At 41.8% G+C, this 18,760-nt stretch overlaps 1 protein-coding gene across 1 annotated transcript in view; it reads right to left on the bottom strand.

Annotated features, from left to right (window-relative positions):
- The window catches only part of LOC118337675 (formin-like), a 40,102-nt gene that overhangs the window by 6,682 nt on the left and 14,660 nt on the right, over nucleotides 1–18,760 (bottom strand). The window contains 9 exon segments of the mRNA XM_035674804.1: nucleotides 1,045–1,096; nucleotides 6,524–6,616; nucleotides 12,931–13,051; nucleotides 13,147–13,206; nucleotides 13,296–13,442; nucleotides 13,563–13,692; nucleotides 14,440–14,528; nucleotides 14,804–14,865; nucleotides 17,931–18,018. Of these exon segments, the coding sequence (XP_035530697.1) occupies nucleotides 1,045–1,096; nucleotides 6,524–6,616; nucleotides 12,931–13,051; nucleotides 13,147–13,206; nucleotides 13,296–13,442; nucleotides 13,563–13,692; nucleotides 14,440–14,528; nucleotides 14,804–14,865; nucleotides 17,931–18,018 (842 nt within the window).

The following is an 18,760-nucleotide window of genomic DNA, read 5'->3' as shown; positions in this document are numbered from 1 at the left end:
CACACACACACACACGTTTAAGTCCAGTTCAACAGATAGAGATATCACCATATGGCAAGGGTGAGGGGCCAGGACAGAGAGCGAGAGGTGCAGTAGTCCCTTAGCGATTCTCTTTTTGGCTTACAAACAGGAACATGAAACAGAACAGTTTGGATCCATTTGCTGAGTTATAGTTTTGTCCAAAGCAATCAACTTTCTAATTGTTTAAAGTTTCCATTTTCCTGCGTCCGGCGTCTTTCACTTTCTCCTTTATGTGCTTTCATGATTTATTTTGGAAGTGGGAGCGTTACGATATAAAGCAAACAATTCTGCTCTCTATCCAAACAAGGCAAAAATAATCTATTTGCTTTGTTTGTCTACTCCACCATCTTTTTCCAATATGAAATGTTCCAGATATGATTTCGCTCGGACAGCAAGCGCCGTAGCTGCCAGTGTGTCTCACGCCTATAAATCAGATGCCTCTCAGAAAACTCTTGGGAGTCTCCTGCACAAAACATGGCAGATAAGAATGATAGGAACTGCAGGGGAGGAAGCACAGGGCGTTCAAGCTGAAAATACAGTATGCTGCACATTGTGTGTGCATAGAAATCCACTGCGGTTTCTGGTGAGCATGGGCATCTTTAAGACGAATCCATGAAGTTAGCGCAAGTGTATTAATACTTTACATATTGCATATATATAAAGTTGGCTCAATTTGGAAAAATAAATCACATCCAGCAATTCCTGTCTAGTCAAAGTTGGCTTACACTTTTGGAATTTCTCAACAAGTCAGAGACCTTATCAGCTGGTGCTAATAACTGTATATAACTATACAAATAGCAAGCATTAGCACTATCAGATGGCAGCTATGTTATCTATGTATGTGAAGCATGCTAAATAATTCAGCACCGGCATGTAACATTTACAATTCATAACACTTGGCAGAACTCCCTTGTTGAGGGATGAAATTCACAGGAAATTCTAAATATTTTTTCTCCAAACATAATCCTGCATTGATAACTTTAAACATATCGCACAACTTGGGTTTGAAATTGGGTCTCCTACCTTTTCTGTGCTACATTGAGGCGGTCCTCTTCAGCTGAGTGGTCCTTTTGAGCTGCAAAAAAAAAAAAAAGAGAAAATATGGGATTAAGACGGATCATGGGGCAGATTACGGGGCAGATAATGGGGCTTTTGGTGACAGCCACTGAGAACTGCTCCCAGGAGCACCGGCGGAGTCCAGAGGGAGGCGCTGTGTTCATTAGCCATCCTTCTAGTTGTAAAGTTTGGGAGAAACGAAGAAGAAGGGCTCTGGTTTGAGATGTCATTGACGCAGCGAGCGTGTTATCCAAATCACAGTTAAGCACATTGTAAAGTTTGACGTGCTTCTGTGCGTTGACGCATGAGAGTGTCAGCCTCTGACGCCCGGGCTTGGGGCGGGGAGCGGTGGTCTGTTTGCAGAGGTGTATGTGTGTGTGTTCGACATACATGTGCATGTTGTGAGCAGAGTCGAAGCAGGGGCGCAGGGTTGAGCAGAGAGGCTTGGGAACTGGAGGCTCCTGTGGACTCCTGCCATGTAAAAGTGTCTAAATGCAAGGCAGATGTGTGCGGCGGGCCAGGCCGAGGTGCAAGAATTTATCTAGGGCCAGAGAGTGCCTGTGATCTCAGATTTATTGCATTTTTCCAGATTCATCCTTTTTACAATGATGGGGGACCTTTCCTACTTGAAGATTTAAGAGCGGGAAGTCTCCAAAAAATTGTTCAAAGGCAGGTTTGGGGGTCTTTTGGGAGAAGGTGAGCTTAAGCCTCTGACCAACCACCCCTTTTACTTTTACTCTTTTTTTTTAACATGTATGTGGGCAAGGGGGCTGAGGTAAACCTAATGAAGGGAGGTTGTGGCCATGTCTGGGATAGAAGGAGGAGGTGGGAGGAGGGAGCAGGGGGGCCGTGACCAATGGCGTTAATCTCAGTGGGGGTCAGGCTGGCGCCTGAGGTACCCCTCTGGTGCGACTGTGCAGAGGTGGCACTGGAGAGAGAGAGTGGCCGAGAGAGAGAGGATGTGTGAAGTTTCTCTTCCTCCGCTCCCTGTGTAAACATGAAACCAGTAGTCGCTAACTAGAAAGTTATGAGATGTGCATGCTGAGAGGGACAATAAATTAGGGCTTTAAAACTCTGACACACTTTTCTAAACCGCCGCTACACCTAGCAGCTAGATAACAAAGAGACGGAAAGCAGTCTAAGAGGGATGCTGAGGACCTTGAGGATTTCCACAAAGCATCCCTCTCTGTTTTCCTACGCCACACTCTCTATCTGAACACCGAAAGACTTCATCAAAAACAGGCTCCTTGGAGAGTTGTTATCTGGAAATTCTACTCTGACGACGTAATTCGCGGTCATCTGAAATAGTGTAAATTTTTGTTTTTGGGGCCTGAGTCACTGACAACAAAGAAAAGCGCACGGATGTGTTGATGCACATGTATTCCCTAGGAGAGCCAGTGGAATGAGACTGACACAGGCTGAGATTAAAAGCAGGGATTTGTTTTCAATTAGTCGTGGCTTGTATTCAACACGAAAAATATGCCCGTCACAGTATCCACAGAGGTTTCAACGAGAGCCTATTAAAAAGGAAAACAAAAAGGTGGTTGATTAAATGTCAAGAACCACTGCGGTCTGATCAGAGAGGCTGTTTATTTTCATTTTAACTTAACATCAGAGAGTAGCTCTGACAATATACAATACAAGAAAAAAGGTGAACGTTTCAGATGGTAGGGAGGCTGAAAATCTGAGCAAAACCAGTGACGGCACAAGCACAGGAACAGCCTTACGAGAAAATGGATCACTGGGTTTCAGAGGTATCCCCTGTTAGATCTGGGAGAGATCACACAGGCAAGTTTAAGAGGCAGAGCGCAGGGCGTTTGGGTTCACCTGCAGGGCCTGCTGTGAGCTTCTCCACAGGCTGGGTTACAGGTCAGTGCAACTCAGAAACACAACTCTCTTAGTGCAAAGTCTTTATCTGCCGATTCTCAGGTATACTTTGATCCTCTTGTATGAGTAAGAAATTACACTATGCGGTATGTATTTTGTGGCTTAGTGATTAATTTAAATTTAAAATCATGTGTCAAACACATGCATCTGCGGTCAACCTCCTCAGCGTTTACCTGGGTGAGAAATTCACCCATTTCGCTGATGAGTCGGAGTATAAAAAGCCTCAGATGGTCTTTGATGTGAGAACTGTTGCTTTGTTTTGCCTTTTGAAGTCATGGAATCATCACGAACAATGATTATACAGCGCTCCTCCCAAAGCACGGGCAATGCGGCTCGAGGAATCCTGTTTATGAAAGAAAGGTTTACAAGTATTCCACTGGAAAGTTTATGCTCAAGATGTGGCTCTGCGAACCAATGCCATTTTGTAGCCAGTGGCAACTGCGGCGGTTTTAAAAGCTTTCAAATATTCAGTGATACTGAGCAAAGCTCCAGGAAGGCTTTGGCACTCAGAAGTAGTTAAGGTGGATAAACTTGCTTGAAAAATGTCACGGCACAATTCTATTTCAAGAATACAGACTCAGAATGCAATAACACACATCTTTTCAGGAATTGTAATGCAAACACAGACTCCCTATATATTTTATATATAAATATGGCTACAGTCTCCCTGTAAGATACCTCATCTGACTCTTTATGATAGAGTGACTCTATTCTCTTTCTGCCCTACTAAGAGAGTAAGTAAGTAATGCAGGCCAATATTCCAATGTAGTCTATTCCCAGTGTGAACTAAGACTTTGATACAGTATTGTGACTTAATGCTCATCAACACATCTAGTCTAGTAACAAAGCATCTAGTCTCTAGTCTTTCTTGGTATCTAGCCACGTGGATAGTTTTGGTTATTTTTTCCCTGGGTTTTGAGATATCCACTTTTCGGATTGTGGCCTTTTTTTTTTGTTGATGATTACATTAAAATAATTCCTGCTTGCATAGTGGTTCAAGTTGCTTACCATACAAAATGTTTCCAGTTCAATTCTAGCACGAGATCTTTGTAGCATGTTATACTGTATCCATCTTTCTCTCTCTCTCTCTGTATATTGACTAGCGTTCAAATTGTCATATACATAAACTATCTATACACTAATAAATCCAACACCTCCCCCCAAAAAACAAAAAGTCAAATGTGTATCTGTGTACAATTTTCAGAGTGACTATTTGTTTAGTAGAAAAAGGTGCCAATGAAAACTGTTCACAGTGAGATTTGTTGATCTTTTGGCAGGGACGTTGTTTATGAAGGACAAAAAAAATGACAGAAGCATAAATTAATAAATAAATGTAGGAATAAATGTATAAATACCGAATAAATATATATATAAATACATACGTCAATAACAGAACGTAAAAATACATAAACAGCCATTTTCATTGCCATTTATTTTATGTATGTATGTATGTATGTATGTGTAGGTCTGGTCTCTCATGTGAACTGTAATCTACACTAATCTGTTGAGTCCACAGGCCGCAGCACAGGATACAGTCCTATATAAAAATATCAACCTCACTAAGATAAAAAAAAGTGGCCCAAAACAGGTAACATTTCTTTGAATGCTTGCATCCCGAAGTCAGACAGCACCAAAAATATGTGAGGATTCTCGGCCAAAGGAATCAACGGAAGACCTTTGAGGCAGAAACTGCGAGCTGGTGGATTTAAAACTGAATCAAGTGATGTGACAGCAGGAGAAAGAGTTGGAGCCATCTGTGGCAAACTAAGGTTCCTTAATGGCATTCACTCAAATACAGAGCAAGGTTTGTGTATAATAAAGCTTTGGTGAAACAAACGTAGAGCAGCACGTAGGTGTCTAATGGCCGGCATGGACCATCACTTTAATGATAAGAGAGCCATAACTCTGGAAACAGTACACACAACCAAAAATACTACTGGTGTTTAAATTCTTACACTACAGCACTTTCCTTCTGCAGGACAAAAGTAATGCTGGCTGAAAGGGACTTAGATTCTGTGCACCTTGCTTTCTTGGTAACCACTACACCTATAATGCAGGGTGGGCAGAAGAGAGCAGTACCGGTGTCTCTGGGCTCCTGTCCCGGTGGTCCCCAGCCCTGACACACTAAGGCTGGCGAGTCTTTACAAGGCAGCAGCCAGAGATGTCCCGCCAGCTTTATGGCATCCGAGAGTACATGAGAACCATGTTAGAGGCAATGTGATCCCTTCTACAGGCCTGTAGACTCCTGTCCTCATGCTGTCTTACAGCGCACCGAGACGCCCTCTCCCAGCAAGGACAAACACACACACACACACACACACACACACACACATACATGCACTAAGACGCAACTTCTGCACCACCCAGCTGACTGTCTGACACGGCAAAAAAACATAATTATACCTTCCTCTTTTTAAAAGTCCCATGCTGCGTGTCTGGGTGAAAACGCAGCTTTAGTAGCTCTGTAAGCTCGGTTTCATGACTATCTCCTCGGCTGTAAATCCTCTGCCCACATGAATGCTTCATCTTTGAAGATGCTAAGAATTTTTCTTTCTTCAGGGCCCTTCACAACTTTACATGAGACAGGCCGGCTTATGGGATGGACTGAGGGCAAACATCGGCGAGAACTGGAGCTGCATGCATGATTTGCGGGGAGTGGGAGAAGATTAAACAACTCGTGCCTCCTCTTGACTGACACAACTCTAATTATTTCAGTGGTAGGAAATATGCTCTGATTACTATCAGTAAAAGAGAACATAAAAAGGTTTCACATACAGCATATTTGTGTATTTGAGGGGGAATCTGTTATTTAGTACATTGTGTTAAAGTGGTAATCAATGATTTCCTAATTTGTTGTTTAATTTTTTTTGCTGTCAAGGGTCGTTGCTGAGCTGTTTTGGCACTGCACTCTTCAGTTTCTACGTCACATGCATCAATATATCTGTTATTTTCTTTTGAGAAACATTATGTAAAATGTTTCATCATCTAGACATTGCCTCCAGTTACATCAATGATCTCCTCGTTCCTCATTCCACTCAACTACTCTGATCCTCAAATCTTGCCCTCTTATCCGCTCCCTGCCCCAACTGCAAGGCAAAACATGACCGCGTCTTTACTCGTTTCAGCCACAACCCTCTGGAATCATCTTCCCCAATCACTCAGATTTGCTGAATCTTTGGACTGTTTTAAGCCGCTCCTTCAAACACATCTTTATAGGCAAGCCTTTTTTTTCCTTGCCTGTCTTTTTTTTGTGCATTTTTGTTTGGTCTGGCTCCTGTGTTTCATTTTATAACTTATTCTTCTCTTCCTATTTGACTTATTTATATTTGTGTGTGTGTGTGTGTGTGAAGCACTTTTTAACTTGTATTTTTCAAATGTGATAAATGAATAAAGCTTTACTCACTTTCTTCATTAACTACACAATTAAAGGGATATTTATTTACAAACATTTTAATTTAAAAAGTAAAAGTAAAACTACAAAGTAAAGAGCAAAATGGATACGATGTTCCCATAATCTTTCTGTGTCTACAGTTTTGATAAAGGTCTTAGCTTGACTTACCAGCAGAGATAAATCCATCCATCTTCTCCTTGAAGGGCTGGAGGTTTTCCTCTGACGAGTTAGCACACACCTTCTGGACGTTCTTCTCACAAGCTGGTAGAGAGAGCAGAAAAGAGAATGGAGGGAAAGGATGAGTGACATAACAGGCGGAAATGTCTCTTCATAAAAGGGAGAGGACGAACAAGTCCTTTAGGGATTCAAAAAAATTATAAAAACTAATTAATAACACAGGTTCATCAGAATGGGGTGAGGAGAAAGACAAGATCATTTAAAGTAGGATATGGTCATTAAAGTAGAAAAACTACTATGTCTTATACCCTCAAAAACAGAAATATTTTGAGTTATATATTCTATTTTGTTATTATCTTCTCTTCCTGTAACTGTATTCTTTCTTTTTTTGTAAAGTGTATTAAGATTCTGTGATTTTGCACTCAAAATACATCTACTTACTAACTAAATATGCCACCATGGAAAGCTGCAGACACACTATTTTCCCCTTTTTTTTGTTATTTAGTCTTTTTATCCCTTGATCCCCTTGTTTTGGATATTACTGGGCGAAAGCATACCTTGGTTTACAAAATCAGTAATGCTTGAATGTTGTTTTACATGTTGTTGCTGTTTTTGATGTCTTAATATTGTACATGTGAGCGCAGCAGATGTGTTTGCTGTTTGTGGATGGGTTTTTTTCGTGCGGCGCCAAATGACCCAGCTCACACGAGCTCAGAGGAAACAGCCGTGACAGAGCGTGTTCCAGCCGAACCTTCCCCATTTCCTCTCAACTGTAAGCCCGGGTTACTATACACACACACAGACGCCTGCTGAAAGAACTTTGGCACATTCCTCCAACCTGTAAGTCATTAATGGCTGCAATAAATACCTTCACTTGCTTATGACTGCATAGCTAAATAGTTCTGCAACACAACAAGAGCATTAACAGGTCTGGCCGCCGTCTCACTTCACTGCGTCGCTGCTTTTAGATCAGAGTTTGGCTCTCATATGTTTGGAGCCGCTGCACCTGCAGCTCCGTAAACTCAGTCTATTACATCTTTTATTTATTGGCTGTCTTAATAAATCAAGACAAGAAACACGACATCTGAGCATTAAAACTAAAGAGTAACTACGTACAGCCACACAGTCTGGATTCCAGGACACTTTTGAAATTCGTGGATAGTGAGAGCCAGCAGTTATCAAAATAAAAAACAGAAATCAGCAACCATACAAACATGACAACCAAAATATCCTGTTTGGACGAACCGCATTTCCTTACCAGAAATCCCCCAACTCAAAAGGACCCATTAAAACAGTGTTCAAAACAGCAAGTCTACAATTTAGAGGCGGCTCTCTTCCAAATGTGGTCCAGACAGCAAAGGCCGCAAGGAGGAAGCCCACAAAAACACAGCAGCTGTAAAGAATAAAAACTAAAAGCTCGCATTTGAGACACTGTCTTGGAGAGAAAATACATTTTTTAGGAGTGCATTCAAAAGGAGGATTCTCCTCCAAGTGAATGACTGACGCCATGTATCGGGGTAGACAAGAAGACCTCTGAGCTCGGTCTTTGCCTTAAATATTAGAATATCTTTATTGGTCACACATAAAGCCAGAATGTGTGTTAATGGAGCAGTGAATGTTAATGTGTTGCTGTTTTGCACAAACAGTCCCACAAAGTTTGATGGGACAAACCAAGAGAAATCAGGTTCAGCAAAAGAGAAACTTGTGGTGATGCTCTAATATGTGTTCATATCTCACATGTTTTAAAGTATTCTGAGCATTTTAAAAAAAGGATTAAAAAAAAAGTTTGTATTTAAGTAATTGTACATAATTTCTGCTTTGATTAGCTTAATAAATAGTTCAATTTTGAGAAACAAATTTTTTCCCCTTATTGTTCATGTGACCTTACTAATTTTATTTTGTGTATTTCTTACAATTTGGACTAAGTGTGTAATTTTGACTAAATAGCATATAATATATAACAAGGACTTAGTAACAAAATAAAGATAAGCCCATTCATATCTACAAAGACCTTAAGTAAGAGATAAACAGCATTTATATTTTGGCTTATCAAAAATAAATTATGCAGATATAGATTAAATAAATACATTTGAAGTTAATTACACACTAAAGATCTTCATACAATATGTCATAGGGAAATCATAGATTTCCTTGGTTAAGGTAACATCTGATTAAAAATGTATGTTTAATTACTGTTCACTGTTACAATAGCGTCTGTTTGTGACCAGTGAGTAACACACAGCTCATTTTCCAATTCACACCAACAGCTACAGTGTCAACCCTCGGGCTGCTGGTGGCACAGTTTGTCCCATGCCCCAGTTATTTATTTTTTTATCTTTGCACATTTCAAATATCATTATGTGTCCCACTGATATAATATGATGATATCATATATATTATGATAGATATAAAATTATTATGTGTCACACTGCTAACTTGCAGATTCCCTCGACATTTTTTGCACAGCTCTTCACTCATTTATTTAAGTATTCAGTCTTATTGAGAATATTGTCTCTCCTTTTATATTTGTATATATTGTCTCTTTTTATTTTCTCTATTTTTTATGTTTAACTATTATGCACCAACTTAAGCAAATTCCTTGTATGTGAAAAGGCTCTCTGTCCAGTCATGCAGCCACAGAGGACTATTTTCCCACCACAGACAGACAGGATCATGAAGGGGAGCCACAGCACCAATCTTTAAAGCTCTTCCACTGTTACTACCAAAGGAAAACAGATGAGATTACAGCCGGTGCACTCTAACTGCTATTGTATTCTCATCAAATCACTGAACAGAGGAACATTTCTGTACGGCTAGAAGTCAGTTGTAAAACCAGTCTGTCCGTCCCGACAGAAATTAACAAATTTATTAACAAGTGTTTTTTATGGACTGTGTTAAACCAAAAGAAATGAGAGCCTTTCCCAAGCCAGATCTGAGCTTCCATCGGCAAACACATCCAACCAGAGCCACAGGTATGCTGGTGCAGGAATAAACACACTGAATCAGAGCTCGTATCCTGAAGGCATCCGACACTTACAAACATGCATCTACATCCCCAGAGGAATCATTGCCCAATGGAGGTAACATGACAACCAGTTGTGGGTAAGGGGTGGTGGAGCAAACGGGAAGAAAAACAAACAAGAAACTTCTGCTCCAGGATTTACCCTGTGTGGTTTGCAAAATGGGTGACTTTGATGTCAATAAGTACTTATGATTTCACCACAGCAAGCAAGAGCCCCCACTGCAGCTACCGGGAAATCACAGCACACCAAGACAATGCGCGACTGTCTGTGTGTGTGCGGATTTGAGAAAATGCTCAAACAGTGGATGGGGAGCGGATGCGGAGCACCACAAGATGAGAGAAACTAGCTATTTGAGAAATGTCTCAGAAATGTCTCAGAAATGTGGCCGTAATGCCCCGCCACCTCCTGTCTCTGTAGCTCTGGATCGTTATTAAAAGTTAATACTGAGGGAGCAAACTAGTAGACAGTAAAACACATCACATTACACAGGTGATTTCATTTTGTGCACGTTGTTACTACAGTTCCAACTAATGCAACAATTTATTTCAAATATTTTTCCTTTCAGTTCTATAAATGCATGTATGTAAAATCAGTTGGTGAACCTCTTAAGCCTTGCTGTACAGTAAAAGATTTTTATCTGGAGGTATTATTTCACTTTTTTACCTTTCATCAGAGGTTAAACCAGTACAATGCTCTAGCCCTGGCATATTCTAGTTATTTATACCTGGAAAAGTGAATTCTCTCACTGATCCCCAATTATCTCCAAACCCAGCAGTCCATCACATTTCCAGTTCGCCTTTCTAAGAGATAAAGCCTACTAGTCCCCTCCTCGGTGAGGCCAGCCAGAAGACAGCTTCAGTAGGGCAAGGTGAGAAACACTCTCCCCTTTCCACTCCTCATAAATCAACTTGAATTCATAAAACTATAACCCTTCTCCTAAATTTCTGCAGAGGAATACCACGCTGACAGGCAGAAACTTCAGGCAGGACTCACAATATGAGGTGAAGCATTAACCTTTGTGGATGCAGGGAGCATCAAAATAACCCTGGTGCTGCCCGATGAGAGAATGGCTAATGCAATGATTCATTTATTGCCTCAAAACAAAATCTATCTACAATACTAGCTCAATGTTTGAAGAGTTTTCTTTAGTAAAAGAAACTCTATATCAGGTTGTATTGTTAAATAAAAGAAGCTTTCATCAACATATTTTAAGAAATATATCAAAAATTCAGACAAATTTGATTAATAATTAAGTCCCTCTCAGTTTAGACTTTTCCCTGAACTGCCATTTGCAACTCATCACAGACACATACCCCAACGATTAGCATTACTTTTGTCTTGTTTAGTCAGACGACTGTACTTCAGCAGGCCGACTTCACACATGCTGTTCCGAGCGGAGCCTCCGTCGTAAAACAGAGCTCAGGCTAAAGGCCCTGCCTGAACCTGACATTAAAGGCCATTTAAAATCAGGACACTGTCTGATTTGCCACTGTGATGAATGCCTAACCCGGGCCAGGCCTTCTGTGAAACACTAAACTCCTCTGAGCAGCAAATGAGCTCTGACTGTTTCTTTTTATTTGATCCTATTTCATTCGGTAGCGTCCCTGCCTCTCTGTCCGGTCCAATTACACGGCAGTTAAAGGGATCTTTATGTAGGTACTCACCGGTCTGAGAGTGGTAATCTTCCGAGTTTGATCAGCAACTCCTCGTGATAGCGCTGAAATTGTACTGGGAAAGATAATCTTTGATTTGGGTGCTGGGTTCCAAAGCTAATTACACTTTTATACATGATTTGAGACAGAATAAAAGATATTTGACTTTATTGGGGCTGAGAGTCCTACAGTAACTTTAGGTCCTTGTGGCCTCCCACTCATCCCTCTCCCCCCTGAGAGGAGCACAAAGAGAGGTCATCACCCTCTCCCCAAACAGGAAGCCCCATCAAAAGAGGATCATGTTTCTGCACAAGCCAGTGACGGAGAGGGCAGCCAAGACGGACGGTGACCGGCTCCTGAGCATCGCTGATATCTAGACGCTGCACACACACGCATCAAAGGCGCAAACGTGTAATCACATCTGCAAACACACTCATGCGCCAATTTGAATACAGTATGCCGAGATTTGTGTGAGAGAGGCGCCCGCTGATGCACACAGAGAAATTCTGTCTTAAGAGGCTAAGCTAAGCTAGGAGTGATGAATTTCTGACTGCTAGCACCAAGTCTCCTGACCTCTGACCCAAGCCTGGAGGGCAAGACACTGCAGTCGCCACCTCAGGATCAGGTGAGGGGCGGGCGGCCTCACTCGTCTCAGTCAAACAAGAGCGAGTAAGCCAAAGTGTGACTCAGTGTTAGCCTCTCGGTGTCAGACACAACTCACAATGTGGATGGAAGTGATCTGTGTTAGCTTCATAATTAGGACCACTTGCTTTCTTTAGGCTGGTTTATAATAGCCAGGCATAAATATTTATTCCTGGCGGCTGGGGAGGATAAAAATGGTGGGAGTCAGAGGTGGAGCTCACCAAACATTCAGAATCCAATGCTCACCCTATGATGCTAATACCCCCGAGGACTACTGTGCCAGACTGTGCCGCAGCAGAGATCAAATACGTTGCATTTATTGTCTTCAGGTCTTCCATTTTTCCTAATAAATGAGTGACAGCTTGACGTGGGTCTGGGTACTTTAGTAGACTCTTTGTATTTTTCCCCCGGGTCAGAGAGGAGAGGGCTTTAACAGCGATCTAAAAAACGAAGGGGAGAGCTGTGGAGCATATCTAATTGCTTTCATATGCCGTATTATTGGTTGATTTAAATAACCACAGACACCAGGGGCACTGGGGGGCATCGCCTTTAACCTCCGTGTGGCCCTGGCCAAGACTGGCTGGCTGTCTGGGTTACTGACTGGCCCGTGACACTTTGAGCACCAAAAATCGTGTTTACTTATTTACCTGCCAATTATCACTCTTATGCTTCGATAATCAACTGGAATTTGTGTTTTGGATTTTATTCCTGCTTTTCAGAGCAAAGAAGTGTAGATGCTTCTTTGGTGAGCTGTTCCGTCATTGGTCCTGAAATAGGAGAGGCTGCAGTGTTACAATGACACAAGAAGCTATGTCTGGAAACTGGGAAAAGACGCCTCAGGCCATCCAAGGTCTTGAATACACCCACGAACCGCTCTGGACAGGGAGGGAAGGGTACATGGGATGTACATTTCCATTTAAACTGCTCTAGTGAAAGATGGTAATGTATACAATTACACTGAGTGATTTACAATGAAACTAATGTGACCCAAGCAATAAAATGCCATATGGTATGCAGTTTAAACCTTCATAGCCGCAGTGAAAATGAATGTACTTATATAATACAACAGGGTATGTCCTACCAGTCAGATCTTTCTTCAGCTTCCTGATGTCCTTAGTGAGGTCTTCAAACTTCACCTGAGCAGCCTGGAAGAAATCCTGAGGCTCTGGCAGAGGGAACACACTCTTCTCTGTGCCAGCATGCTGGAACAGTGGAGCGAACATAGAAGTATACGGCTGCTTAGTAACCCATGATTTAACAGCGTAAAGTTTGGTGAATTTGATTGACAGTACCTTACCTTGTCAAAATTACGCAGGTAGTATATAACAACGTAATCCACCAGATTCATACGATTGTCCTGTGGAAGAAATGACTCAGGATTAAGCTGATATTTAGCAGGAAAGCTAGCATTGCCCTGTGAGTGTAAGATTAGAAGTGGTGTGTTACCCTGCTCTTGACGTCCTTTAGTTTGGGGAGGATCTCCAGTCCAAAGCCGTCCGCCTGACCTCTTGTCCTGTTCCCTCCGTTCATATAGTTGCCAAAGGCCAAAACAAGACCGAGTACATCGCGCAAATGATTACACTCTAACAGATCCTGACACACACACACACACACACACACACACAGACAAACCCACAGCATTTGGGTTAGTAAACCTTCACGTAGCTTGATGGCACTTTTCTGAAGCAGTGTTTATTGAAGTGACGTTCTTACTTTGCAGACATTGGAGATGATGTCCACCTTGCGACGGATGGAGGAGATGGTATCGAGGAATACTGACTGGAAGATGATGCAGTGGGCTCGGCCCGCAAAGTCAGGAATCTGGGAGAGCTCATAGAGAAACCTGGAGAACAAAAGGGGAGGAGGAGGTGGGAGAGAATGGGGTGTGATGTGTTATGACAGAATTAAACAAAATGTCTAACAGGAAGAACTATTTTGGGGCAGCTGATAGTCATGAGTGGTGCTGCTCGGCTGGGTTTGAAAGGTCCACGGGGGCTTGTGGAGGGAGCACAGTGAGCGGCGCACAGAGACTGATCAAAGGTAGCTCTGGCCTGATGCGGGACGACTTATGTAAACAGTGCCGTGTCAGAGGGGAGCGGAGCGGTAACATCCTGTGTGATTAGGCCCCGCTGATGGAGGTAGACACTGAGTAGGGATGACTCGGGTAGCCATAGTGACAGCTCTAGTCAAACATGGGAATAAGAAGGCTGGGCTGAGCGGCACTACTGGGTCCAGGCCTCGTTAACTGGCCAGGACTACTTAACCCTGACAGGAACTATGGAACTACTGAAGCAATGTCCATTAATGCATATTAATAACACACACAAAGCTGTAGAAGTAGAACACTATTATTTATTTATGGTTCAACTTGTTTGAATGAGTTTTTTAGTGAACAAAAACAACCAATTACCTATGAATCCAAATAAGCTAATAAATAATTAGAAACATGTCACAAACCTATATAATTTAGTTTAGCTAAATACTAGTTGGGCAAATAAATACTGATGGCACTAAACTTAATATATGAACTGAATATGAATTTCTCTGATAAATAATTTATCATGATTTATGAATTTCATTATGAACTTACTGTTCAGGTTTGTCGAGCAGTTTGACTTCATCTTCTTTAGATTTCTCATAATGTCTCATTATCTTGTCCATCTCATCACTAGTGGCCCTCTATAAAAGACACAACACACAAAGATCAAAATCAATCAATATGGCTAAATGTGTTCAATAAGAGAATCTGAATAGGTACTGCAGTTGTTGCAGTGCAAGATGCTGCACAATGACAACAATTATTTAGATAACAGGCAGCGTACTCTAGTAAAACTAATTTGTAGCAGTAAAACTAACAAGGTTTTCTCTATTTTCTTTAAAGCTGTCAGATGATTTTACAACCTTCGGTTTCTCCATTTTTTATTACATTGGACAGACTGCTCCTTCATACTTACATTTTCATATAAAGCCTCAATGGTCTCCAAATCCACCACAGAGTTGTCCACAGTAAGAACAGCTGGAACAGTAAAGATATTCATTATAAGCAGTCAGTCTTATAAATGGATAAGATCTTGGCCAAAGCATGCTGCCTTTTAAGTGTTGCCAGTGCTTGAAGACCAAACTTGTTTTTCCGACTAGGGACGTAAACTCATGATAGCCCTGTAATTTTGTAAAACTTTGGTTGACATAGAACATTATATTTTTGGCAAACTCTATGTAAGACATACTATATGTTAAAATTTATTTGTAAAATTTATGTCAAAACCAGGAAAAAAAGAGCAATATTTGAGCAAAACCAGGGTGCTACTAGTGTCTACTTGCATCTCCACTTCACCAACAACCAAAACATTCAATTAAATTCATCCAATTACCATGTAGATAAACTTACTACATGTAATTTAGGATATTAGCTTTAGATGGTTAAGCTGGTAGTGTTGTTAGGCTTTCAGGGCAGATAAATATGGGGCAGACAGGGTCTGAGAGCCTCCTCTGGTGAAAAACGAGCGCGAAACAGAGGATGCGGGAGGAGGTGAAAGGAAGAGGGAGAAGAGAGAGAGAGAAAAGGGTGAATAAAGGCTGGCACAGATTGTGATTTAGACACCAAAAGAGTGAGAACTAATATGAAAAAGAAGGAAATTTCTCGACATCCTTCACCTGCAGGCTTTGTTTATCTTGACTCGCACAGTGAAAAAAAAGGGCATGGGGAAAAGTGCGCACGGAAGGCAGAATGTAGAGGACGGCGCAAAAAGAGAAAGTGACTCCTGTTCTGTGTCTGAGAGGTGTCACAGGTTTATGGCTTAGTGAGGGAGGAGGCGAGGAGTACACAGTGGGAGGGATGGCTCCAGTGCTGCTGGATCAGCTGACAGTTGTCTGCTTGGTGTCATAACCGAGGAGGGCTGCACGCCACCTACTGCTCTCAAATCAGTCCCTTGATGTGACAAAAATCACCATGACCAAGCATAATTCAGGAGAAGAAAAAAATTATGTAATGACAATTACACACTAAATGTATTCAGTGTTATAAAATCTAGCTTAAAGTTTGCTCACATTACCAAACCAAGTAACTTTTGCTCAGTACCAGACACCAGTGACAATTACGCGATGATGGTAAATGGTCAAATGTTTGTAAGAGTGCCGCAATGCCAGTTCTACAGCAAAATCTGGTGGTCTTATAATAAAAGTGTTGAACTGAAAAAGGATGTAATTTATATATTATATATATATATATTTATTTAATTAAACATCAAATTTGCAAGGGGAAGAATGTGTTCATATTATTCTGCTAATATTATACTATATTTAGACAAAATCCATGTAGGGCAAAAAAGTTTCAGGTAGAAAAATGTTTATAGCAATGCTAAAAAGGGTACCATGTACCATGTATCGTAGTAACACAGGTAAATGCAACAGTTTTAACAACACAGCCCTAGCCTTCTCAACCACACACTGTTTCCAGCTAACAAGGTAATACTTTGCATTCTGGTTCCCAGCTGTTTCTGTTGCAGAGAAGCTGTCAATGTGGTCCCAATGCCTGGATCAGAGAGAACGCTGGAGGTCCATTTCCTACATCTTATTAGAGTGGATTATTCAGTCCCTCAGCCATGCAGCCGTCAATCACACACCAAAGGGGGGCCTGCTCCAGTGTGCACAGGAGCACTCTGATCCGAGGGGAGCCGGATATCTCTCCACACCGACAGATCAAAGCCTGCCTGCCAACCACCTCACACCCTCTCCTTCCACTTTTCACTCATCGGCTTTGGTGTGGAAGGGCATGTGTGGTGTGTGAACATGTGTATGTGTGTTTGTGTGCGTGTGGTGAGGTGGTGTGTGGGGGAGAGCCTCCCTTTGCCCTTGAACCATGGTGGCCCTTGAGGTCCCCCAGTCACTCCGGCGGGTGCAGTTGACCCCCTCTCTCCCTGAACCCGAGTGCTACCTTCTCTACTCCCCTACCTCTCTCTCTCTCCCTCCCTCCCTTGTAGCTCTAATTACATTACATGTCCCATGTCCTTTTAATTTGACAACAAAGGGGAGGCAAGCAGGCAAGGCCAGGGACCGGAGCCCTTAGAAGTTGTTATTAAGGTGCTGTCCTTCATTGTCAGATTCAAATTGTTAATTTCACATACACCTCCCATTAAAGCACAAGGAAGCAGCCCCACGCTGAGTGTGAGCAGGCCTTTTTTTTTTTTTTAACCAAACCACCTCTACAAACTGACACTGGAACAGAGAGAAAAGGATTGAAGGGAAAGGGAAAAAAATCTAAACAAAATGGGCGTCCTGGTGGTATGCGCTGTTTGGCCTGTGTTTGAGGTGGTTTTATGTGGTAGCGCAGTGTCTGCTAACTGTGGAAGGTGGTTTTGTACATGTTCAGATCATTAGTGGGGTGTCAGTCCCATTAGGCTTGTGGAAACCGTCACTGGCTACAATAAACAGATCTGCTGGCCGCATGCTCAGACTAGCAGGCGGCAGGCACTCTCCGCCACAGTCCCAGGACAGGACCAATTCCTGGCCCATCTACGCTGTCCCCAACACACATATTATGTGTTTACACACACATACAGCCACTTCAACACACACGCCTGCATTTTTCCATAACCAAGCGTGTAATCAATCTACACAGCTCTTCCAATAAAGGAAATGGCAATTTGATTTTAAGCAGTGCAGGAGGGATTTCAAGCTGCCTGACAGAAAAACTGAACGGCTGCTTTCGTCCCAGCGTTGCCGTCTTCACATTTTGACTAATCGAGGCATTTTCTTTCCCACTGTGGTGGTAACTGGAAAAATCATCCACGTTCCACTTGAAACACAAATGAATCCAAAAAAAATGTCTCTGGTTACAAATTAGTAGCTGTCAAGAGGTCGGAAATTATTCTCCGCTGCAGGGCTCGCTATCTCATCTCTAAAAATAACTCCATCTGCATTTCATCAGGTGTCATCCTCAATTTATTGTTAAATGAGACTGTAAATTCAGTTTATTACTGTTCAATCTAAATAAGAGCTCCTTCCTTGAAAGAGGTTTAAATGATATCATAGTGTGCACAAGCTCCAGACATGTTGAACAGATCGACAGAAAATAGTTTTCACCTTGCTGAATGTCCTTCATCTCCAGATGCAGGCTTGATATGAGGATGCCGACTGCTTGTGAACGCTTCCCATCCAGGAGCTTGATAATCTGGAAGAACAGAAATCGAACAGAAATCAAACAGAAATCAAATGAATTTGCATTGTCAAGATGCCAGATTAGCAGCGTAAAATCCACAGTATGCATTTCAGCTTATTTCAGCGAGGCTTAAATTGCCTCATTTCCTTATCTTAAATAATTTAGCAAGTTCGTGGTTTCAAATTTCAACAAATATTATTGTTAATTACCTCATAAAGCAATCCAAAACCGCCTCATACATTTTCTATCATCAACTCTATTATTAAACACTGACATAACACAATTCAACAGATGTTGAATTAAAAGTTAATTTCTGTGATGAGAAGCCGGGTAAAAATCAATTAGTCATGTCCCCGGCTGTGGAAGCAGATGATAGATGATGAGCGAAGCAGAGCGCCTGAAGTCCCAGTTAGTCTAAGTAGCCTGGGAATGATCTGGGTTTACCCAAATGACCAGACTAATCAGCACACATTGTCATAACCCATCATCATGCTGCCAACGACTGGGGAAACACGCAGCACACACACACATAGCCGGGACACACGTTAAGTTAATCAATGAGGGGAGCAAAGTGGAACAGAAAAGCACCTCCTCCAGTTTACTGAAGAACATGTGTGAGATATAATCAAAAAATATCAAGTCGCAGTGAAAGTACAAAGGCAAAAGTGGCACCATAAAAGGACAGTCTAGAAGAGCAAGGCAAAGAGAAGCAGGGCTTTTTATAACAAACTATAAATTCACAGGATTTTTATTT

Source organism: Morone saxatilis, unplaced genomic scaffold, assembly GCF_004916995.1.
Source record: "Morone saxatilis isolate NCDOM2014 unplaced genomic scaffold, NCSU_SB_2.0 Contig3, whole genome shotgun sequence".
In the NCBI taxonomy this organism is placed as follows: domain Eukaryota; kingdom Metazoa; phylum Chordata; class Actinopteri; family Moronidae; genus Morone; species Morone saxatilis.
Note: the sequence above shows the minus strand (reverse complement) of the source record. Positions and strands in the feature narration are given on the sequence as shown.